This window comes from Hippoglossus hippoglossus, chromosome 13, assembly GCF_009819705.1.
Source record: "Hippoglossus hippoglossus isolate fHipHip1 chromosome 13, fHipHip1.pri, whole genome shotgun sequence".
Lineage (NCBI taxonomy): Eukaryota > Metazoa > Chordata > Actinopteri > Pleuronectiformes > Pleuronectidae > Hippoglossus > Hippoglossus hippoglossus.
In genome coordinates this window covers 7,285,137-7,310,428 of record NC_047163.1, presented here as the reverse complement: position 1 = coordinate 7,310,428, position 25,292 = coordinate 7,285,137, and the positions used below count along the sequence as shown (strand labels likewise).

Sequence of the window (25,292 nt, the reverse complement as noted above, 5' to 3'; positions counted from 1 at the left end):
ATTCACCAGCTCTGCTCGTTGTACGGTGTCACAAAATCCCGTACTACCCCATACCACCCTGCGGGTAATGGCCAATGCGAGCGGTTTAATAGAACTCTTCATAACCTCCTTCGTACCCTGCCAGTATCACAGAAACGGGATTGGGCCTCTTGTCTGTCCCAGGTGCTGTTTTGTTACAATACCACACCTCATCAGGGCACTGGTGAGTCGCCCTTCTTTCTAATGTTTGGACAGGAACCTCGGCTTCCTGTGGACTTCCTCCTGGGTCGAGTTCAGGATCCAGTACCTGGCGAGGTGCAGGACTGGGTGGTGGAACATCAAGCTCGACTCAGAGTTGCTTTTGAGGGTGCTCGTGAACGGTTGTTGGCTGCTGCTAACAAAAGGAAAGAGCGGCATAATCAGCGGGTCCGAGATCTACCTTTCACAGTAGGAAAATTAGTGTACCTGAGGGACCACGGTGTTAGAGGTCGTCATAAAATCCAAGACCTTTGGAATTCCGTGGTCTACCAAGTTGTGAAGCCCCCCTGCAGTGATGGAGCAGTTTACACGGTTGCCCCTGTGAACGACCTGCAGAAGGTCAGAAATGTTCATCGGGACATGTTAAAGGCCGTGGTCCAGCAGGAGGCTACCAATCCCCCACCTAAGATGCCCTCTCCGCCGTCTTTGGTGGCACGGGATGATGATTCCTCTAGTGCCGGAGACTTATGGGTCTTGGTTCCTGAAACCTTTTTCCCACAGTCTGCAGTGGTTCCAAGTACCATGCGTCTTGACAGCCCTCCTGTCATGATCCCATTGCAGACCAGGCCCATTCTGGCAACACCTCCTGCTTTTAGAGGTTCCTCGCCGCCAGCTCCTTCATGGTCCCCAACGGAACAACCAAGTCCCAGGCAGCTGGCTCTGCGTAGATCTGCTCGTTCCACGGCAGGCCACCATCCGAATGTCCATCGTCTTCCTCGGCCCGCAGATCACCAGGACCATGCTGCCAATAGACCTCCAGGCCCGGTGTCTAACTCCCAGTTGGCCATTTTCAGACCTTGGTGTTAGTCAGACCTTTCGGTCCATCGTCGGGCCGACGATGCAAAAGGGGGGGGATAGATGTAGCCAGATGCGCGCTCCCTCCCTGCCGCTGCGGGGCGCTCTACATGTTCTAATGGCGCACCAGTCATTAGGCGACGTCGGGCGTCCCGTATTTAAGGAGGTGGCCGTGTTTGGCTCGCACTCCTTCCGTTTCCGCTCCTCTCCGGTGGGTCGTGGATAGCGCGGAAGAGCTACCTCTGTAGCCGCGGCGTGGTTGTGCAACAGCCAGCGCCTCCTCTAATTTTCCCCCCTCGTACGCAGCGTGACTGACTGCTGGCGGGGGATCGCTCCGCCGGGGGACCTTCGGGGTGCAGTTGCGGGTCTGCTTTGTAAGTAACGTTGTCTGCCGTTTCTTGCTTCTCTTACCCAAGCTGACTGTTTATGTCATGCAACAGCTGGACTCATCTACGGCTGGGGGAGACTCCCACCCTCCGGGTTGCTGTGACGGTGCCTTGGCTTGCAGGGTGGTGCGTATGGCCCCATCATTCACCCAATTCAGTTGTTGTCATATTAATTATTAAATTTGTTTATTTCGCCCTCCTAGAGGCCCTGCTCCTTCGTCGGCCGTCATTGGCCACCACGTCTCAGACGGACCTGCTGTTTTGGCTTTACCGGAAATTGCACTATCCTAACTCACACTTTTAATGAACTGTGGCAGCTGATAGGAGCACGGCTCCACAGTTGGAGACTGCCCGGGCTCAGGACCAATTCTGTGTGTTCTTGGAGTATTGTCTCGTGCACTGTGGCTCTCCACGCTACACCTTCACGGCGCGTGGAGTGATCACCACAAAGGGACGCCTAGTTTTTTAGCAACCTTTTAAATACTGTTTATATTGGTTGGTGTTTTGTTGTTCTGTTTTGTTGTTTCCACGCGGACATGTTTTAATTATTCTTTTATTGTTGGTCAGGTGCTGTGGGCCTGAGGCGGCGACCTGACGATTAGTTAAACACGTCTCTTGCACGTCTCTTGCCCCGTGTAAACGAACCTGTGCTGCTGCACTTACAATAGTTGAGTTATTTCCTGGAGGTGAAATTCCCCAGGTGGCGTTGTGGCAACCTATCACTATCCCCGCTTCCCCACCTCGCTACACATAGCTTGCATATTGCATGACTCATGTCCAATTCCCGACTTCCTGGTGTCTGCAAAAATCCGAAATGCTCCCATATCTTGGCCTTGAGTTTTACCGGCGGTGGAAACAGTTTTTCACTGTTTCCTTCCATGTTTGTTCTGGGTTGAGACGTGTGCTCTTTTTGCCTAAACTGCCACCTATTGGCTTCATTGTGCACTGCACCATAGGTGATGTTTCGTTTTCAAAACAGCCGTCACAGCATTTGATGCCGTATCGATACAGTAGCATCTGCATCGATGCGTGCATCAGCAAGGAGGACGTCACGATATATTGCCATATCGATTTTTTGAGCACAGCCCTAGCTCCAGTACTGTTCACTGGACAAAACCCATCACCACTTTCAAAGTAAAACACATCTGGGAATTAAAGCAGATGTTTCCCTAAACACAGAACAGAGGTGCAGCTCTGTCTCTCTCTCAGGATTTCACAGTCACAAATCTCTGGGGGAATCATTGTTTATTGAATATCCAACATGCAGGTAGAGAATTGTATAGAAACCATCCACCTCCACTTTGCCACCATCACTCACCGCCTGATGTCCTGCAGCCTCTCAAACTCGTGGTCGATGTAAGTTCTCAGGTCATCGATCAGCTTCCGTTCAACACTGATCGCCTGCCGGACGTTCAGCAGCGATGTGTACATTTCTCCTGCGGACACAGTCAGGACAACGCAGCCGAACAAAACACGTGTGAGAAGATTCATCTCCACAGCAAAGAGTTAAATGTCCTTCCTCCTGCAGCAGCTCCACAGTCTGAGCTCCTCCTCCTCCTGCAGGCTTCTCTGTCAGAATCAAACCTGCCTCCAGATCCTCCTCACATGTGAGATCAGCTTTCACCCACAGCCTGAGGAGATGGGTTTTACACCATTACACTCATCACACTGGTTTATTTCCTCTCCAACAACAACAGGAGTATTCCAAACTTTTATTTAGGTTGTTTGTGCAAATTAATCTGATTAAATTATTAAATTTGAGCCTGGTTGCCTGCAAACAACTTATTGTATGATATACAAAGATCAACTTGCCACCTTTATTATAGCCTATATATATATAATTATATTTATTTAATTTGTTTTTAGGTGACGATAAATCACAGCGATAGGTTCATATGGGTCTTAAGTTTGGAGTTACAGCGACATCTGCAGGCGACAGCGCTGTACAACATCCCATCTGTAGCAATAAAGCTCCATAAATTTGAGAAGAAAGATTCATTAATTGTTGGTGTAATTAGGCTATTATTATTATTATTATTATTATTATTACATGTGAATAATGTTGATATGGATTAAACTACATGTGTCACTGTGACATGCATATGGTATTTTACACCCTTAACTTAAAGAACCAGTTCACAATAAATATACTGTTAATCACTTTTTAATCCCCAAGAAAATGTGTGTAATATCTGGCCTATGGGCATCTGTTCAATATAGTTTCCCTTCTAATGGACATTGCAAAAAAAACCAACATATTCAAAGTTTTAATTTGTGTATTTCAGGCCCCCAGAGAACAGATTGACTTGGTGGGTTACATTTTGTATTTTTATTTATTATTGAGGTTTATCTATAACACAATTCTGACACATCTTTACCAGCATCAAGGGAAACTTGCATTTAGGCTGCTTACATACACATATATAAATATTCAAATGGGAATTTCAGCCCACTTATTTGTGCATTGTTCAAACATTTATGGTATTTAAATTTGTATAATATTTGTTATAAAGTGTGAAGCTCAGTCACAGACTTGCTCATAAATCCTGCAGGATCAGCAGTGCATGCTCAATGAGAAACTGAGAGGCTGAAGCACAGCAGCTGCCAGATTGTGTCATAACAACTAAAATTCAATCCCACAACTGTCAACAACCTGTATTGACTCTGGTGGCGGATCCATAAATGTGTCGATCTTGTGGACACACAAGGTTTAATCAGTGTCTGGTTATTTCTTGTTCAGAGATTGTACATTCTGTTCTCTCTGCGTCACGAATAATCTTTGAATTACATCAGTACAACTTGAAATGTTCACTCCCTTTATGTATATGCAAGAACGGGGTTGCTGCAGATTTCATAAAACTAGGTTTAAGACATTTAACAGACACAAAGAAAACAATTTAATACTTTTAAATATGTTTCATGATAACATCGGCACATGTTTGAAAGTATGATGGAAAACCAGTTGGGACATTAAGACTTATAATATTTTAATTCATATCACATGGACTCATATAACACATTTCCACTGATAATAATCATTCAGTGGATCCAGAAATGTTTCATGAAATGGGCAATGAATCAAGCAATACAATTTATTTTAAGCTTCTTCTTACATTTTTCATCATGAGACAATGAGCAACCTAAAGCAGCAGTAGTGACAGTGTTTGCTGCAGATCTGATGCTGCTGACTGACAAAAAACAAAAAGGGATTGATGAGTCTTCTGCAGCACAATCAACTGTTTCATTAAGATACAATGATGTTTCATAAACAAAATGACTGTCTAAGACTTTTTTAATACCCTCTGAGGCCTTTTTGGAGGAAAGAAATTTAAATTTTGTTTTTGAAAGGACTTGTCATAACTTAGCCCATGTTTTTTTTAAGAATTTCACACTAAAATGGCAGATACACATGGCATATACATTTACCCAGAAGAACAAGGACTTTGTGTTTTGTCACCATTACTTACAATGGAAGTGCATTAAGAAGCGTCTCTTAAAGGCTTGTTTGTGTGAAAAGTAAGAATATAAACCTGTTCCAATGTTCACATGGGCTCCTGACTCCTGTCTTTAATCTTATTTAATTCTACGACCAGGGTTTGACTTTCTTTGAGCAGCAGAGGAACATTTTCCCGATGTAGCCCCTGAGACTCTGGTCTCTGAAGCCGTAGATGAGCGGACTCAGAAAACGTGGAATCAGGATGAAACAGAAGTAATTAAAAAAGGAGATGTCCTTGTGTTGCCAGTTGACGTGCAGCACTATGAGAGACTCAGTGATGGGATGGCTGAAGGCCAGCACGCACAGCAGCAGCTGGAAGCCGTGCAGCAGCACCGTGTGCATGGCTTTGTTCACGGACACTCGGTCCTGTCTCAGCTTCCTGGTCTCCAGCAGGATTCTCACATATGTAAAGAGGATGATGACTGCGACCACTGCAAAGAAGAGCAAACTGACAGCAGCTTTGAACAACATCTGGATAGGAGAGGGGTTGACAAAAATAGTTACGCAATACACAGGGGTGGAGAGGACATCCACAGAAGGATCATGTTTCCCGATGGAGAAGTCAATGACAGGGTAGATGCAGCTGATGAACCATAGAGACAGAATAATGATCCAGATACGGTCTGAGCGCCAGGAGGCCGGGCATTGCAGGGGGTAGACGATGGAAATGTAACGCTCCAGTGACATGGTGGCCAGGATAAAAGGGGTGTTCTGGAAAGTGGCGGTGGATATGAAGAGCAGGGGAACACAGTATACCAGAGCAAATTTCACCTGACCTATGGCGAAGAGGAAGAGCAGCACAGAGGTCATGAGCTGGAGGGTGTCGTTGACCAGCATGGAGGCGAACAGGATGTAGCGGGACGTGTCCAGGAACTGCCTGTGGGACGCAAAGATGTGCAGCATGACAGCGATGCAGCACAGGAAGACGCAGAAGAACGGGATGACCACACACACCTTGATGATCAAAGACAGGCTCCTGTGGGAGGTTGCGTTGGTTTGAAGCTCAGTCAGATTCTGCATTTTGCAGCTGTGGAGGCCGGGGAGCACACATGTTAAAGCACTTAAAACTCCATGTACATACTGAGAAATAAAATGAATACACACATAAAAGCAACAACATAATCTACTTGATAACTTACAGAAAACCTCCAACATTGTAAATACTCCTTTGACTTGAAAGCAGTTTGAACTTTGTCTCAATAAACATCCAATTTTCGTAATAACAAAGCACTTCATTCACCTACGAATGTCTTCATCCGTCAGAAGAGTTCAGATTTCTATTCTTCTCATCATAAGATGTGTCTTCGATGAACGTTCCTGAGACGTTCTCCCTCTAATCTCTGGCCTCGTTCCTATATGTTGTGTCTGATATAGGCCCGATTCCTCCAGAGATAAAGTCATTTCATGCTTTCATCATTAAGCATTATGTTTCTCATCATCAACAGATTTCAGTGGGGAGTTGGACTCACGGGCTGAGACGAGATCTGTGGAAAGAAGCTCTGAACATGGAGAGTGTTGTGACATGAAACTTTTCTTAAATCATAGCAACTTAAAATCATAACAAACACGTCACAAGTGATGTTGCACTGAACTTGGTCAGGACCCTCAGAACCCCTTCAGAGCAAAGTCATAAAACCGGGATTCTTTTAAAAGTATTATTTATTGTTTAAAAATCTCTAAATACATCAGTTATGTCTCCAAACCAAAGTCTTGGCAGAGTGTAATTACTTTTACAGTAAATCAATTTCCAACATCATTTACATTGTTTGCCACTCAAATAATTGATGATCCCCACTGTCTACAATAAGCTGTTGATTTACATTATTCTAAGTATGATGTTCACATGAGTTGCTAATAGAATATTCCATTCATATTCCTGTTTGCATGTTACAGAGCAAAGTCTGATTATGACGTCAAGCAGTTGGTAATTGTCGTGTACATGATGTTTCAAGATGCTGTGAAAACTCTAATAAGACGTTCTAATGCGATTAAGACGTATACATGTCCGTCATGTGACTACTCCACATGTCTTAATTTGATTATTGCTTATTCTGGTTATGACCTTATTCAGGTGAGGATCATCAGAGCATGCTGTTGACATGGCAGTGTCTTATTCAGACTTATGTCTTAATTGGGTTGATTTTGGAATATTTCTGTCTATGTTAACTTAAAGGTTCAGTGTGTAGAATTTAGTGACCTCTAGTGGTGAAGTTGCATTTTGCAGCTGAACCCCTCACCTCACCCCTTCCAAACATGAAAGAGAAGCTGTGGCAGCCTTCAGTTGTCATAAAAACTCAAAAGGTGTTTAGTTTGTCCAGTCTGGGCTACTGTAAATAACATGGCGGCTTCCTTAGAGAGGACCTGCTCCTTATTTAAATATAAACTGTTTCAATATAAACGGCTTATTCTAAAGTAAAGAAAACAACAATTCATACAATTTAGATGAAATGTAAATGACCTATTAATGCCCTATTGGTTTTGATACATTTATTTTGAAATGGTTTAGACGGAAGGAGAAATATTATACTTTATTTTGAAAAGGTAGTTCCTGGAAAAACGGAAAAGATCGCTAAATGGCAGGTGTGCCTCGTTCTTTCATGAAAAAGTATTCCCATTATTTGTTAAGCACCTGGCTGAGAAAGGCACAAGGTTTGTAATTATTTCGTTTATTGTTATTATATAGGTTTAAATCTAAACGTCTTTGTAAGAAGTGTAAGGACACGTGTGTGTGTTTGTGTCTGTGTTAAATTTACAATGTGGGGCAAAGTATGCTCAAACTGAAACTGAATCATTCAAACTAGTAATTTGTCGTTATGCTTATGATAATATGATATGGAGTTTATAAGGAAGTCATATTTGTTTTGTTTTCCTCCTAGTTCTTACGGTGTGTTCATATATCACAGCATGTATGGAAATGGAAATAAAAGAACGTGAACCATCAGTTAAAGAATCAGACCATCATTCAGCCGGGGATGCTACAGTAAGAACTTCACCTCATCAGTCCCCCCAAGCTCCTGATCAACACCCGTGATTACAGCAGAGGGACTTGATGTGATGGTCTAAGGTTGTGACACTCTCTCACAAAATGGAAGCATCTGAGGAATCACTTTTGGACAACATAGACTCAGACCAGACAACGGATGTTTGTCAGGCTAGTGAAGAGGAGAAACTCCGCCGCTCTGGTCGATTACGGAATCCCACGGAAAGGATGCTTGCATTTCAGGGAGAGGAGGCTCACAGAAAGGAGAAAAGGCTTGTCCACCTTTATGAACAATGGAAAACTCAGGCACGCGAAGTAAGAGAACAGTTAAAGTTGGACATTCCTGAGAGCCAAATCGCAACTCTTATAGACACCCTGGAGAAAGGAAGGGATGATGTTACCAGCATATATGTGGAAATTAGAGATCACATCACTCCATCCAGAGAGACAAGGCGTTGTGTTGATGCCTGTGATGCAGTCACAAAGGACATTGTAAGAATTGCGATGCAGGAGGCCAGTGTGTATTCTGATCACAACACTAAGAGACAGCAGCATGCGTCTCCACAGCAAACTGTGTCTTCAACTCCCATTCAGCAGTCCGCTGATGTCCCACAAACTGCATTACCTTCACAAACAGATGTGTCATGTCTTGCTCAAGCAGTCCAAGATTCTATATCCCTGAACAGGCTCCCAATGCCAGAGCCGTCTGTATTCACTGGTGACCCCATCCAGTTCATTGAGTGGAAAGCTTCATTCATATCACTGATAGACAGAAGGAACATCTCTTCAGCAGACAAGCTGCATTATTTGAGAAAGTACATCGGAGGTCCAGCTCGGAAAATACTTGATGGCATATTTTATAGAAATGATGATGAAGCCTATATGGATGCATGGAACCGTCTCAACCACAGGTACGGTCAGCCCTTTGTTATACAGAGAGCCTTCAGAGAAAGGTTGACAAACTGGCCAAGGATCCAGCCAAAAGATGCTGAGGGATTCAGGACATTTGCTGATTTCCTGCATGCATGTCAAGAAGCCATACCTCACGTTAAAGGCCTCGACATTTTGAATGACTGTGAGGAAAATCAGAAATTGGTTCTAAAGCTGCCAGACTGGGCAGCATCACGGTGGAACCGTCAAGTCACCCAAGTTATGAGAGACAGGCAGGAATTCCCAAACTTTAAAGAATTTGTTGCCTTCATGGTGATGGAAGCAGAGGTCGCCTGTAATCCTATAACGTCATTTTACGCTCTTCACTCTACAGAATCACCTAGAGAGAAGCATTACGTCAATGAAAAGCTGAACACTAAATCTAGTGTTCTCCATACTCAAACAGTTACAGAGACCGAAAACCAAGTGCAATCAAGGCCAAGTTTAAAACCACCATGTATGCTCTGTAAAGACAGTAACCACCGTCTGCACGGCTGTCCTCAGTTCATAGGGAGGTCATTGGATGATATACGGAAATTTGTGATGGAAAAGAGACTCTGCTATGGCTGCTTAAAGCCAGGCCATAGTGCCAAAGACTGCCGTCACAGACACCTATGTGACACTTGTAAGGGAAGACATCCAACCTGTCTCCATGATGACAACCACACTAAAGCCAAACACGTCAACATAGATGAGTCAGCAACTACATTGTCTCTCAGTGTGGATACCAAGGACCCGTCTGCCAACACCTCCATGATTGTGCCAGTCTGGGTCTCCTCTATCAGCAATCCAGGTTTGGAAAAGCTTGTTTATGCCCTGCTGGATACACAGAGTGACACAGTCTTCGTTGACCAGGACGTTAGCCAAGGCTTACAAACCAAAGCACAACCTGTGAGGCTGAAGCTAACAACCATGATTGGAAAGGATGCCTTAATGCACAGTGAAAGAGTTTCAGGCCTCAGAGTGCGTGGCTATGACTCAACAATCCTCATTGATCTTCCTCCGGCCTACACCAAGGATTGCATACCAGTGAATCGAAAACACATTCCTACCTGTGAAACGGCAAGGCACTGGAATCATCTCAGCACTATAGCAGATGAAATTCCACCACAACTGGAGTGTGAAGTTGGTCTCTTAATAGGCTACAACTGCTCAAAGGCACTGGCACCAAAGCAAGTAATCTTGGGAGGAGATAATGAACCTTATGCAGTGCGCACAGATCTAGGTTGGAGTATCGTGGGATGTTCATCACCTAATCTTGAGTTACCACTTATCGCTAACATGTGTCACAGAGTTGTCATCAGAGAACTTCCTCCAGTTACTCCATCAGACGCTATCCGGGTCTTAGAGTCTGACTTCAAGGACGTGAGTAAGGAGGCCAAGGCTGTGTCTCAAGATGACATTCTCTTCCTGAATATGTTAAAGGATGGAATTCAAAGAAATGCTCATGACCATTGTGAGATGCCACTCCCCTTTAAGGAGAAACCACACCTTCCTAACAATAAGCAACTAGCCATTGTCCGGCTTGGTCATCTTAAGAAAAAGCTTTTGAAGGATGAGAAATATAAGGGGAATTACATGAAGTTCATGAACAAGGTCATTGAAAAGGGTGATGCAGAGGTTGTTCAGCATGAGGGGAAGGAAGGAGAAAAATGGTACATCCCTCACCACGGAGTATATCACTCCAAAAAGCCAGAAAAGCTCTGTGTCGTTTTTGACTGTTCAGCAAGGTTCAGGGGGAGTAGCCTTAATGACCACCTACTATCGGGCCCAGATCTGACAAATAATCTAACTGGTGTCCTCATGAGATTTAGGCTGAACCACATTGCACTGATGTGTGATGTAGAAAAAATGTTCCACCAGTTCCACGTGTCTGAAGTTGACAGAGATTATCTACGTTTCCTCTGGTGGAAGGGCGGAGACCTGAGTGCAGAGCCACAGGAATTCCGCATGAAGGTTCATCTATTTGGTGCGACATCATCGCCAGGATGTGCCAACTATGGACTAAAATATCTTGCCAAGGAGAACGAGAGCCTGTTTCCCCTCGGCTCACAGTTCATTATGAGAGACTTCTACGTTGATGACGGCGTCACAAGCATAGCAAGTGTAGATGAAGCTATTCAGCTTGCAAAGGAAGCTCAAGACCTCTGTGCTACTGGTGGTCTGAGACTTCACAAATTTGTGACCAACAACAAGTCAGTGTTAGAGAGTATTCCCCCATCTGAGCGTGCCATTGAAGTAAAAGCTCTTGATATCGCCTTCAATGATTCAACATTGGAGAGAGCCTTAGGGATTCTTTGGCACATTGAATCTGACACCTTCAGATTTTGTATCTGCATTAAGGATCAGCAAGCAACTCGTCGTGGCATACTATCCACAGTTGCCTCCATCTATGACCCGCTGGGGTTTATTGCTCCCTTCGTGCTCATTGGGAAAAGAGTGCTTCAGGAAACGTGTAGGCAAGGTACAGGCTGGGACGAACCTCTCCTCAGTGAATTAAAACCAGTGTGGGAACGCTGGCTGAGTGACCTTGCAAATCTGGAGAAGATCAACATACCTCGATGCTATGTGCCAGTTGATTTTGGATGCGTCTTGAGAAAAGAGCTACACCACTTCTCTGATGCAAGCACATGTGGTTATGGTCAATGTTCTTATTTGAGACAAGTGAATGAAGATGGAAGCGTTTATTGTGCTCTCATTACAGCAAAGTCCAGAGTAGCTCCTATCAAGGTTACAACTATCCCCAGGTTAGAGTTGGCAGCTGCAGTTGTCTCAGTTACAGCAAGTGACACCCTAAAGGAGGAGCTAGGTCTCAGAGACATTGATGAGTACTTCTGGACTGACTCCAAAGTAGTTTTGGGGTACATTAACAATGAGGCACGACGCTTTCACACGTTTGTATCAAACCGGATACAAAGGATACGTCTGAGCACAGCTCCAGAGCAGTGGAGATATGTCCCCACAGACAAAAACCCCGCAGACCTGGCTTCGAGGGGTTCAAGTGCAGGTGAGCTTCTCACGTCAAACTGGTTCACAGGACCTCAGTTCCTATGGGAGAAGGATTTACCTCCAGCTGCAGATGTCATCACAGAAATACCGATTGGAGACCCTGAAATCAAAAGGGTTCAGACACTAAACACACAGACCACAGAACAAGCAAGTCTCTTAGACCGTTTGTCAAAGTTTTCATCATGGTATAAGGTCACTCAAGCTGTTGCACGTCTCATCCGCCGTGTCAAAGGCAACAAATCAACAGGCCACAGCACTGTCCAAGAGCGAGAAGATGCACAGTGCATTGTCATAAAGGATTTACAAAGACAAGTGTACCGAGAAGAGATTAAGTTGCTCAGCAAAGGGAATCGTCTTCCATCTCAGAGTAAACTATATCAGATGGATGCTTTCCTTGACCAAGATGGAGTCCTCAAGGTGGGAGGAAGACTAAAAAACGCATCTCTCCCTACCTCACAGAAACATCCAGTGATAATCCCAAAGGATCATCCCATTACCAAGATGATAATTGCACACTATCATGAGCAGGTCAGACACCAAGGAAAGTGTCTTACTATTAATGAGATCAGATCTAATGGGTTCTGGCTTTCTGGAATAAACAGAACTGTTGCTGCATATATACGTCAGTGTGTTAAGTGTCGGAAACACAGGAGAGCTGCAGAAGAGCAGCGTATGGCAGATCTGCCGTCAGACCGTGTAGATCCATCACCACCATTCACCTATTGTGGAATGGACTGTTTCGGCCCATTTTACACCAAACAGGGACGTAAGGTGCACAAGCGATATGGACTTCTTTTCACATGCCTTTGCTGCCGGGCTATCCACCTTGAAATGTTGGATGACATGTCAACAGATGCCTTCATTAATGGCCTTCGTTGTTTTATTGCCCTAAGAGGAGCAGTACGTCACATACGGTGTGATCAAGGAAGTAATTTTGTTGGAGCTAAAAACGAACTGAGTGAGGCTCTTAAGCAGGTGGATTGCAATCGTCTGACAACATTTTTGGCTGAGAAGCAGTGTGACTTCATCATGAACGCTCCACACTCAAGCCATGCAGGAGGTGTATGGGAGAGACAAATCAGAACGGTGAGGAATGTTCTTCAAGCCACTCTCTCATCCTCATCAGGTAGGCTGGATGATGCCTCTCTGCGCACATTCTTCTATGAGGCAATGGCTATTGTAAACAGTCGTCCGCTCACAGTGGACAATCTGAGTGATCCAAACAGTCCCGAACCATTAACGCCCAATCACCTGCTCACCTTAAAATCTGTTGTAGCCTTACCACCTCCTGGCAGCTTTATCAGAGAGGACATGTATGCTCGCAAGAGGTGGCGTCACGTTCAGTATCTTGCAGAGCAATTCTGGAGCCGTTGGAAAAGAGAGTACCTCTCTAACATTGCCACAAGACAACGCTGGCATGCTCCGAGAAGAAACCTGTTGGTTGGCGACATAGTCATGGAGAAGGCAGATGGTATGCCACGCAACGAGTGGAGATTGGCCAAAGTTGTAGAGACAGTGACTGATACAGATGGACTGGTAAGAAGAGTGAAGATTCGTCTTGGAGAGCAGAAAAGGGAAAGGGAAGGACAGCGTTCTGGCAAGCCCTCTATCGTCGAACGCCCAGTTCAGAAGCTGATCCTGCTACTAGAGACTGTTTAACCATCCTCTTCACGCCACACCCGTATCCTTCATAGTATTGAAGTCATTATTTAGTAAATCATTCGTGTTTGCATCCCATATTATTCTGAAATTCACTCGTGATTTGGTGGGAGTGTAAATGACCTATTAATGCCCTATTGGTTTTGATACATTTATTTTGAAATGGTTTAGACGGAAGGAGAAATATTATACTTTATTTTGAAAAGGTAGTTCCTGGAAAAACGGAAAAGATCGCTAAATGGCAGGTGTGCCTCGTTCTTTCATGAAAAAGTATTCCCATTATTTGTTAAGCACCTGGCTGAGAAAGGCACAAGGTTTGTAATTATTTCGTTTATTGTTATTATATAGGTTTAAATCTAAACGTCTTTGTAAGAAGTGTAAGGACACGTGTGTGTGTGTGTGTGTGTGTGTCTGTGTTAAATTTACAATGTGGGGCAAAGTATGCTCAAACTGAAACTGAATCATTCAAACTAGTAATTTGTCGTTATGCTTATGATAATATGATATGGAGTTTATAAGGAAGTCATATTTGTTTTGTTTTCCTCCTAGTTCTTACGGTGTGTTCATATATCACAGCATGTATGGAAATGGAAATAAAAGAACGTGAACCATCAGTTAAAGAATCAGACCATCATTCAGCCGGGGATGCTACATGAAACACTAGTGAAAACATAACTTGGATTCTTTTTTATATTCACTTTCTGCCAATAGATCCCTTTCACATAAATCTTACACACTGAACCTTTAATATGACCGAGTGCCATCTGTCACTGCAGCAGTGTGGTTCTGTTGTCCAGCTGCAGCAAAGTTGTATGTAAACCAGTATGTAGAGGATCAGAATTAAACCAGGATATTAAGAGAACCTGTTTGACCAGCTGCATTATTTCTCCATCCTGTTTGCCCTGTGTGGTGAAAATCATGAACATCGTCGACCTCACATGTACGACAGGTGCATGAACACATTGTGCAACAGGACATATTTTCTTATGAAAATAAACAGATAAGTTAAAGTATTTTTAATTAATCTATCTAACTATTTATTTCCTGCTAATGTGGTGCTGTCACTCAACTGAGCCGTTTCCAGCTGTCACGGGGGCGGCTCTCGTATCGATCGCTGGCACTGAGAGGATTCTGCTGAGAGGACACTTCCATGTGAGCTGGACCAGACTCGTTCAGTGCAGTTTGTGAACTGTTGAGCAAAGTGTTTTTGGCAGCAGTGCTTCTTACTTCAGCTCACAGTGCTGACGTCAATGCAGGCGACGCTTTGTGAGCTGTAGATGTCACTACAGTCAGTGAAGCTGAGTCTCTCTCTCAGTGAGTCCATTACTGCAGGATCCAGAGTTGCTGGGTCTCACTGACGCCTGTGAAAGCATTAAGTGTTGTTACTATCACTGCAGAATTTTACCTGTAAAATTACACTCACACTTATCCCATATTCCTAAAAATGCAACATTTCTAATACTAGAAATATTCCCAGTCCAATATTACTAGGTCAATATTTCCATGACTGTTAACTTACTCCTCCAATGTTCCTGTTTGCATGCAGCCGTTACCTGATTAATTTAAAACTGAGTTCTTACTGGATTTCGTGTTCAGTGAACAGAGGCCAGGCCGTGTGATAAGACATATATATAATGGTGAAAAGACACATGTGTGGTGCACGGCAGAAAGATGGTTTATCTCAGGGTTCGAGGATGTTTGACTGTGGTTGTGCATACATGAGGGAGGGTAAATATTATTGACAGTCGTTGTAAAGATCAGTACTGTGCATTTCAGCACTGTATTTTTGTAATTGTTTAAATGGTTTCTTACTATCCTGGAATTATACTTATTGTACTATTACTACAAGTAAATACCTCTAGATTGGAAATTTAGGAAAATGCTCAAAATCTGCAAATTGCAGAGTAAAAACTCAAATTTTGTTTATTACATTTTTTGGACTAATATATATGATACTGATCTGACACAAACCTGGTGCAACTTTTTTAACAGTGTTTCAGTGTCAGGCTCTTGAACCACATCACTCATGTCAGTCATCACAGCACAATTAACCTACAGATATATTAACAGTGTAGTTATTCAAAAAGATGATGAACCACATGAAGAGTGTTTTCCGACACGCTCTCCATTGGAGTGAGCTGCTGCAGTGCGCGACATCTCCAGAGCACAATTAGAGGACAAGTCTCATATCCCCTGTTTAGTAATTAACAGACTGGCTGATTATTAACGTAAAGCTCCTGAGTCTAATTGCGCAACCTGAAGTTTTCACAAACTTTCTGCCTCTGAACCCCAGAGGATGTCAACTCAGCAGATAAGTTATTTGCAGGCAATTAGACAGAATCAATGCTCTGACTAATCTGTTGGCATCAAGAGCTTTAGTGAAATATTAAATGGCCTATTTAAGTGTGGAGTACAATAAAACTATTTTCAGTGAAATAAACAAAAAAGCTATTAGAGGATGGGATTAATAAAGGATGCAACAAAGAAAACCCCAAGAAAATGTGGTCTCATTATGTTACTGTTGGGGATCGGGTCCAGACAAAGGAAGGATGAGGCCTACATGGGCCTTTAACAGCCTGCCTCGAGTTGTTTCCTGCTGTGAGGCCGAAAAATACCCAGAATGCTTTTGGGGCATCCATGTTTTTTTGACCGCCGCCCGAGTTTAAACTCAGGCCTTCCATTGGCTGAGAGCCAACAGACCCCACGGCCCCCCCTGGAGGGAGGCCGGACATTTCTCAGGTAATAAATACAGAGAACCCCTCAATTCATTGCTTTTTCCCGTGCGCTGAAGATAGGACCAGAACCTCTCCCGGTTCCTCCAGATGATCCAGACACTTAAAGGGAGCAACCAATCCAAATGTTTGTATTTTTACCTTAAAGAGGACATAGCATGCCCATTTTACCACAAGTTGATATGGTTCCTTGGGGTCTTAATGAAATGTCTGTAACATACTTTGGTCAAAATACCACAAGGATCATTTAAAACAGCACCCTTTTTACCCTGTCTAAAACAGCCCTCCACAGAGTGACCTGTTTTGAGTGCCTGTTCCTTTAAATGCTAGTGAGCCAGCTCCCCACTCCCCCTCTCCCCTCATGATTTTAAACGATATAAATTACATATTTTATATGATATAATTTATCAAATATGCATCCCATACTTTGTATTCCCCTTCTGTTGTCCTGGAGTTTTAATTTTCCCAATCACATAATTAAATGTCCCCCTCTGCCCATCCACTACAAGCACACAAGCAGATAGACAGAGAGAGAAAGAGAGGGGTGGGGGGGCTATGAAGACCATCATTTACCCCCAAACCCCGACATTCAATGGGTACAACAACAAGCGGAGAAAGCAGAATCGCGGGCTGACCAGCGCGGAGAAATGCGCGTCCCGTGTGAACAGCCAGGCGGCTGCGCGCTTGAGAATGGCGCTGCGCTGCCTCGCAGCCTCGCTGCGTCCGGTGTAAACCCGGCGTAACGAGTGGGGGGGCTCTGTGTGTTTGTGCCAGTGTTACAGTAGTGCTGAACACTGCGGAAGTCTTCCACGCTGCTGACTGTGTGGCGTTAACACAAATTCCAGCTCACGCATGGGAGAGCGAGCGGTCGCGCCCGAGCAACTGCTGCAGCCTCCCAGTCCCAAGGATCCAGACAAATGCCACATGTGAGTGAATTGCGGGCTGACCAGCGAGGAGAAATGCGCGTCCCGTGTGAACAGCCAGGCGGCTGCGTGCTTGAGAACGGCGCTGCGCGTCCGGTGTAAACCCGGTGTAACGAGTGTGTGTGTGTGGGGGGGGATGAGGGGAGGGGGGGGGGGGGGGGGGGGGGGGGATGAGGTGGGGGGTGGCCCAAGGCCATGTAGGGAGACTTCCAGTGTATTGTGACGACACAATACACAGGAAGCTCATTCGAGTCACTCAAGCATGACGTTTCTGACTTAGAGGAACCATAACAAAACGCGCGAGTGTTTTTTTTCCCAGAGTTTTTGGGTTGGTAGACATGCCAGATACCCAAATTAACGTGTAGAAGCACTAACAAAGTGGAATTTTCATGATATGTCCCCTTTAAGTTCATTCCCTTTTTATTTTTGTGAACTTCCCTTTTTTACCTGAGCTTTATTTTGAAACAACTGCGGCAAAGTCTTTCACTCGCCTGCCGAGTTCCCCAGACTTTTTCCGGATCCACAACTACAGCTGCTCCTCAGCTGTTCATACCTGCAGAAGGGCACGTAAATTCGCCAGAAGAGCAAGAACATTCGCCACGAAGGGCAGGACACATTCGCCAAAGAGAACGAGACGAATTCTCTCCTATCCGGCCCGCTCGTTTCCCGCTGCCACCGCGCGAATCAGCTACTCTAGAGGCCACGAACACAAGTAAGAGGCTTATGTCTGGGCAGAGACTAGTTTAAACATTAGCGTGTTATTATTTGAGTGTATATTTCTGTAGGACCGCCGAGTCCCTTTGTTATGTGTCAGCGCGTCGTGACGAATCTGCGTTTACGGCCACATCGCGGCACTGTTTACCGTTAGACCAATTTTGCGGAGATTTTAACCCATTAAAAGATCGGTACACAGCTGGAGGGATCTTAGTTCATCCGCTTGGGTACCGAGTGGTAAAGTCCCCTCAAAGTTGTCTCTGGCGGTGTTTGAGATCTCCTCTGATCACTCTTTGCATGTTTCCTTTTCTCTCTCTCTCTCTCTCTTTTCTCCTAAACCCGCCTGCACACACGTTCCGACCTGCATCCACATAATTCACGTGTTATACCTGTCCAGGGACTTAGAGAGTGCGATCGCATCTCGACGCCATTCGGCGCTTTGAACCACGAGATAGACAAAAGCATCCCTTTGTTCTCCATTTCCTGTTGGTCAAACAACGCGGTTAGACCGCCATCTTGAATTCGATCCTACGTCAAATCACGTGGTTAGACCGCCATCTTAAATTCAGTAATACGACGTCATCCCCCGTGACTTCGTACGCCATCTTGACTCCCCCTTCTGTCTCTCTCTCTCTCACACACACACACACACAGACCTACACATAGGTATTACATGTGTGTTATAAATCGTGTTAAGTGCTAGTGTTGTGATCTTTGATATAGTGGATTCTTGTTAGGATAATATTCATTAATTTACATTGAGGTTATTATCTTTAATAAATTCTATTGTATTTAAAGTACCGGTATTTTGTGATTATTTGTGCATATGTATGTGACTACAGCTGGAACATGATAGCCAGTGCTTGAACTTAAACCTTCACTGTTCATTTTACAATCATTAATAGTAAATATTGAGATTTTATGAGACTGATCTTTACAGATTGATTGTTGGTCCCTGATACCAGGGTGGTGCCCCGTCTTTGATAAATTATAATTACAAATTGTATTATTCTTAGTTGATAATTTTATTGTTTCTCATTAATTATTTCATTCTTAATTGATAACTTTATTGCTTTTAATTAATAAATTTATTATTTTAATAATCATATTTTATTATTAATAATTAGCCAACATCAAGTCTACCTACTATTGCACAACATTACTTACAGTCCTGATGGTATAAAAATAAGACTTTCATGAAATGTTTATGATTATATATTCTTTAGTGATATACAGCAGTTCTTGACTGAGCACGGGGCAGCCGGCATGCAGGGTGTCGACGTCTCCCTCACCATTTCTGTGGAGGTTCCACCAGAAGATCCTATCGTATCTCAACTTGTCTTGTCTTAACTTATCGTATCTTATCTCATGAGCATATCCTTGTGAAATCTCTGATCATCATCATGTCCACAAACTTTTAATTGTCCACTATATGTTGCAGCTCCAGTACTGTTCACTGGACAAAACCCATCACCACTTTCAAAGTAAAACACATCTGGGAATTAAAGCAGATGTTTCCCTAAATACAGAACAGAGGTGCAGCTCTGTCTCTCTCTCAGGATTTCACAGTCACAAATCTCTGGGGGAATCATTGTTTATTGAATATCCAACATGCAGGTAGAGAATTGTATAGAAACCATCCACCTCCACTTTGCCACCATCACTCACCGCCTGATGTCCTGCAGCCTCTCAAACTCGTGGTCGATGTAAGTTCTCAGGTCATCGATCAGCTTCCGTTCAACACTGATCGCCTGCCGGACGTTCAGCAGCGATGTGTACATTTCTCCTGCGGACACAGTCAGGACAACGCAGCCGAACAAAACACGTGTGAGAAGATTCATCTCCACAGCAAAGAGTTAAATGTCCTTCCTCCTGCAGCAGCTCCTCAGTCTGAGCTCCTCTTCCTCCTCCTCCTCCTCCTGCAGGCTCCTCTGTCAGAATCAAACCTGCCTCCAGGTCCTCCTCACGTTTGAGATCAGCTTTCACCCACAGCCTGAGGAGATGGGTTTTACACCATTACACTCATCACACTGGTTTATTTCCTCTACAACAACAACAGGAGTATTCCAAACTTTTATTTAGGTTGTTTGTGCAAATTAATCTGATTAAATTATTAAATTTGAGCCTGGTTGCCTGCAAACCACTTATTGTATGATATACAAAGATCAACTTGCCACCTTTATTATAGCCTATATATATAATTATATTTATTTAATTTGATTTATTTGTTTTTAGGTGACGATAAATCACAGTGATAGGTTCATATGGGTCTTAAATTTGGAGTCACAGCGACATCTGCAGGCAACAGTGCTGAACAACATCCCATCTGTAGCAATAAAGCTCCATAAATTTGAGAAGAAAGATTCATTAATTGTTGGTGTAATTAGGCTATTATTATTATCAATATTATTATTATTATTATTGTTATTATTATTATTATTATTATTATTATTACATGTTAATAATGTTGATATGGATTAAACTACATGTGTCACTGTGACATGCATATGGTGCTTTACACCCTTAACTTAAAGAACCAGTTCACAATAAATATACTGTTAATCACTTTTTAATCCTCAAGAAAATGTGAGTAATATCTGGCCTATGGGCATCTGTTCAATATAGTTTCCCTTCTAATGGACATTGCAAAAAAAAAAAAACATATTCAAAGTTTTAATTTGTGTATTTCAGGCCCCCAGAGAACAGATTGACTTGGTGGGTTACATTTTGTATTTTTATTTATTATCTATAACACAATTCTGACACATCTTTACCAGCATCAAGGGAAACTTGCATTTAGGCTGCTTACATACACATATATAAATATTTAAATGGAAATTTCAGCCCACTTATTTGTGCATTGTTCAAACATTTATGGTATTTAAATTTTTATAATATTCGTTATAAAGTGTGAAGCTCAGTCACAGACTTGCTCATAAATCCTGCAGGATCAGCAGTGCATGCTCAATTGGAGAGAGAGAGAGGCTGAAGCACAGCAGCTGCCAGATTGTGTCATAACAAATAAAATTCAATCCCACAACTGTCAACAACCTGTATTGACTCTGGTGGCGGATCCATAAATGTGTCGATCTTGTGGACACACAAGGTTTAATCAGTGTCTGGTTATTTCTTGTTCAGAGATTGTACATTCTGTTCTCTCTGCGTCACGAATAATCTTTGAATTACATCAGTACAACTTGAAATGTTCACTCCCTTTATGTATATGCAAGAACGGGGTTGCTGCAGATTTCATAAAACTAGGTTTAAGACATTTAACAGACACAAAGAAAACAATTTTATACTTTTAAATATGTTTCATGATAACATCGGCACATGTTTGAAAGTATGATGGAAAACCAGTTGGGACACTAGGACTTATAATATTTTAATTCATATCACATGGACTCATATAACACATTTCCACTGATAATAATCATTCAGTGGATCCAGAAATGTTGCATGAAATGGGCAATGAATCAAGCAATACAATTTATTTTAAGCTTCTTCTTACATTTTTCATCATGAGACAATGAGCAACCTAAAGCAGCAGTAGTGACAGTGTTTGCTGCAGATCTGATGCTGCTGACTGACAAAAAACAAACAAGGGATTGATGAGTCTTCTGCAGCACAATCAACTGTTTCATTAAGATACAATGATGTTTCATAAACAAAATGATTGTCTAGGACTTTTTTAATACACTCTGAGGCCTTTTTGGAGGAAAGAAATTTAAATTTTGTTTTTGAAAGGACTTGTCATAACTTAGCCCATGTTTTTTTAATGAATTTCACACTAAAATGGCAGATACACATGGCATATACATTTACCCAGAAGAACAAGGACTTTGTGTTTTGTCACCATTACTTACAATGGAAGTGCATTAGGAAGCGTCTCTTAAAGGCTTGTGTGTGTGAAAAGTAAGAATATAAACCTGTCTCGTGTCTTTAATCTTATTTAATTCTACGACCAGGGTTTGACTTTCTTTGAGCAGCAGAGGAACGTTTTCCCGATGTAGCCCCTGAGACTCTGGTCTCTGAAGCCGTAGATGAGCGGACTCAGAAAACGTGGGATCAGGATGAAACTGAAGTAATTAAAAAAGGAGATGTCCTCTGGTTGCCAGTTGGCGTGCAGCACTATGAGAGACTCAGTGACGGGATGGCTGAAGGCCAGCACGCTCAGCAGCAGCTGGAAGCCGTGCAGCAACACCGTGTGCACGGCTTTGCTCACGGACACTCGGTCCTGTCTCAGCTTCCTGGTCTCCAGCAGGATTCTCACATATGTAAAGAGGATAATGACTGCGACCACTGCAAAGAAGAGCAAACTGACAGCAGCTTTGAACAACGTGTGGATAGGAGAGGGGTTGATAAGATTAGGTTTGCAATGCACAGGGGTGGAGAGGACATCCACAGAAGGATCACGTTTCCCGATGGAGAAGTCAATGACAGGGAAGATGCAGCTGATGAACCATAGAGACAGAATAATGATCCAGATACGGTCTGAGCGCCAGGAGGCCGGGCATCGCAGGGGGTAGACGATGGCAATGTAACGCTCCAGTGACATGGTGGCCAAGATAAAGGGGGTGTTATGGAAAGTGGCAGTGGATATGAAGAGCAGGGGAACACAGTATACCAGAGCAAATTTCACCCGACCCATGACAAAGAGGAAGAGCAGCACAGAGGTCATGAGCTGGAGGGTGTCGTTGACCAGCATGGAGACGAACAGGATGTAGCGGGACGTGTCCAGGAACTGCCTGTGGGACGCAAAGATGTGCAGCATGACAGCGATGCAGCACAGGAAGACGCAGAAGAACGGGATGACCACACACACCTTGATGATCACAGACAGGCTCTTGTGGGAGGTTGCGTTGGTTTGAAGTTCAGTCAGATTCGGCATTTTGCAGCTGTGGAGGCCGGGGAGCACACATGTTAAAGCACTTAAAGCTCCATGTACATTCTGAGAAATAAAATGAATACACACATAAAAGCAACAACATAATCTACTTGATAACTTACAGAAAACCTCCAACATTGTAAATACTCCTTTGACTTGAAAGCAGTTTGAACTTTGTCTCAATAAACATCCAATTTTCATAATAACAAAGCACTTCATTCACCTACGAATGTCTTCGTCCGTCAGAAGAGTTCAGATTTCTATTCTTCTCATCATAAGATGTGTCTTCGATGAACGTTCCTGAGACGTTCTCCCTCTAATCTCTGGCCTCGTTCCTATATGTTGTGTCTGATATAGGCCCGATTCCTCCAGAGATAAAGTCATTTCATGCTTTCATCATTAAGCATTATGTTTCTCATCATCAACAGATTTCAGTGGGGAGTTGGACTCACGGGCTGAGATGAGATCTGTGGAAAGAAGCTCTGAACATGGAGAGTGTTGTGACATGAAACTTTTCTTAAATCATAGCAACTTAAAATCATAACAAACACGTCACAAGTGATGTTGCACTGAACTTGGTCAGGACCCTCAGAACCCCTTCAGAGCAAAGTCATAAAACCGGGATTCTTTTAAAAGTATTATTTATTGTTTAAAAATCTCGAAATACATCAGTTATGTCTCCAAACCACAGTCTTGGCAGAGTGTAATTACTTTTACAGTAAATCAATTTCCAACATCATTTACATTGTTTGCCACTCAAATAATTGATGATCCACACTGTCTACAATAACCTGTTGATTTACATTATTCTAAGTATGATGTTCACATGAGTTGCTAATAGAATATTCCATTCATATTCCTGTTTGCATGTTACAGAGCAAAGTCTGATTATGACGTCAAGCAGTTGGTAATTGTCGTGTACATGATGTTTCAAGATGCTGTGAAAACTCTAATAAGACGTTCTAATGCGATTAAGACGTATACATATCCGTCATGTGACTACTCCACATGTCTTAATTTGATTATTGCTTATTCTGGTTATGACCTTATTCAGGTGAGGATCATCAGAGCATGCTGTTGACATGGCAGTGTCTTATTCAGACTTATGTCTTAATTGGGTTGATTTTGGAATATTCCTGTTTATGTTAACTTAAAGGTTCAGTGTGTAGAATTTAGTGACCTCTAGTGGTGAAGTTGCATTTTGCAGCTGAACCCCTCACCTCACCCCTTCCAAACATGAAAGAGAAGCTGTGGCAGCCTTCAGTTGTCATAAAAACTCAAAAGGTGTTTAGTTTGTCCAGTCTGGGCTACTGTAAAAAACATGGCGGCCTCCTTAGAAAGGACCTGCTCCTGATGTAAATATAAAGTATTTAAATATAAACGGCTCTTTCTAGGATAAAGAAAACAACAATTCATACAATTTAGATGAAACACTAGTGAAAACATCACTAGGATTATTTTATATTCACTTTCTGCCAATAGATCCCTTTCACATAAATCTTACACACTGAACCTTTAATATGACCGAGTGCCATCTGTCACTGCAGCAGTGTGGTTCTGTTGTCCAGCTGCAGCAAAGTTGTATGTAAACCAGTATGTAGAGGATCAGAATTAAACCAGGATATTAAGAGAACCTGTTTGACCAGCTGCATTATTCCTCCATCCTGTTTGCCCTGTGGGGTGAAAATCATGAACATCGTCGACCTCACATGTACGACAGGTGCATGAACACATTGTGCAACAGGACATATTTTCTTATGAAAATAAACAGATAGCTTCAGCACAGAATTGAAAAACGTGGACAAATTTTGTTTAAGTTAAAGTATTTTTAATTAATCTATCTAACTATTTATTTCCTGCTGATGTGGTGCTGTCACTCAACTGAGCCGTTTCCAGCTGTCACGGGGGCGGCTCTCGTATCGATCGCTGGCACTGAGAGGATTCTGCTGAGAGGACACTTCCACGTGAGCTGGACCAGACTCGTTCAGTGCAGTTTGTGAACTGTTGAGCAAAGTGTTTTTGGCAGCAGTGCTTCTTACTTCAGCTCACAGTGCTGACGTCAATGCAGGCGACGCTTTGTGAGCTGTAGATGTCACTACAGTCAGTGAAGCTGAGTCTCTCTCTCAGTGAGTCCATTACTGCAGGATCCAGAGTTGCTGGGTCTCACTGACGCCTGTGAAAGCATTAAGTGTTGTTACTATCACTGCAGAATTTTACCTGTAAAATTATACTCACACTTATCCCATATTCCTAAAAATGCAACATTTCTAATACTAGAAATATTCCCAGTCCAATATTACTAGGTCAATATTTCCATGACTGTTAACTTACTCCTCCAATGTTCCTGTTTGCATGCAGCCGTTACCTGATTAATTTAAAACTGAGTTCTTACTGGATTTCGTGTTCAGTGCACAGAGGCCAGGCCATGTGATAAGACATATATATAATGGTGAAAAGACACATGTGTGGTGCACGGCAGAAAGATGGTTTATCTCAGGGTTCGAGGATGTTTGACTGTGGTTGTGCATACATGAGGGAGGGTA

The 25,292-nt window shown here is 43.1% G+C and overlaps 2 protein-coding genes across 2 annotated transcripts; both read right to left on the bottom strand.

The window, feature by feature from the left end:
- Positions 1-2,732: 2,732 nt before the first annotated feature.
- LOC117773090 (odorant receptor 131-2-like) lies at positions 2,733-14,673 on the bottom strand. The gene is made up of 4 exons (XM_034604784.1): positions 14,563-14,673; positions 5,009-5,941; positions 3,003-3,049; positions 2,733-2,854 (listed from the first exon to the last, which is right to left on the bottom strand). The coding sequence occupies exons 2-4, from the start codon at positions 5,932-5,934 to the stop codon at positions 2,733-2,735; spliced, it is 1,095 nt and encodes a 364-aa protein (XP_034460675.1). The 5' UTR covers positions 5,935-5,941; positions 14,563-14,673.
- Positions 14,674-17,630: 2,957 nt separating this feature from the next.
- On the bottom strand, positions 17,631-24,730 carry LOC117773089 (odorant receptor 131-2-like). The gene is made up of 5 exons (XM_034604783.1): positions 24,632-24,730; positions 21,827-22,759; positions 19,808-19,854; positions 19,530-19,647; positions 17,631-17,700 (listed from the first exon to the last, which is right to left on the bottom strand). The coding sequence occupies exons 2-5, from the start codon at positions 22,750-22,752 to the stop codon at positions 17,631-17,633; spliced, it is 1,161 nt and encodes a 386-aa protein (XP_034460674.1). The 5' UTR covers positions 22,753-22,759; positions 24,632-24,730.
- Between the last annotated feature and the right edge of the window lie 562 nt (positions 24,731-25,292).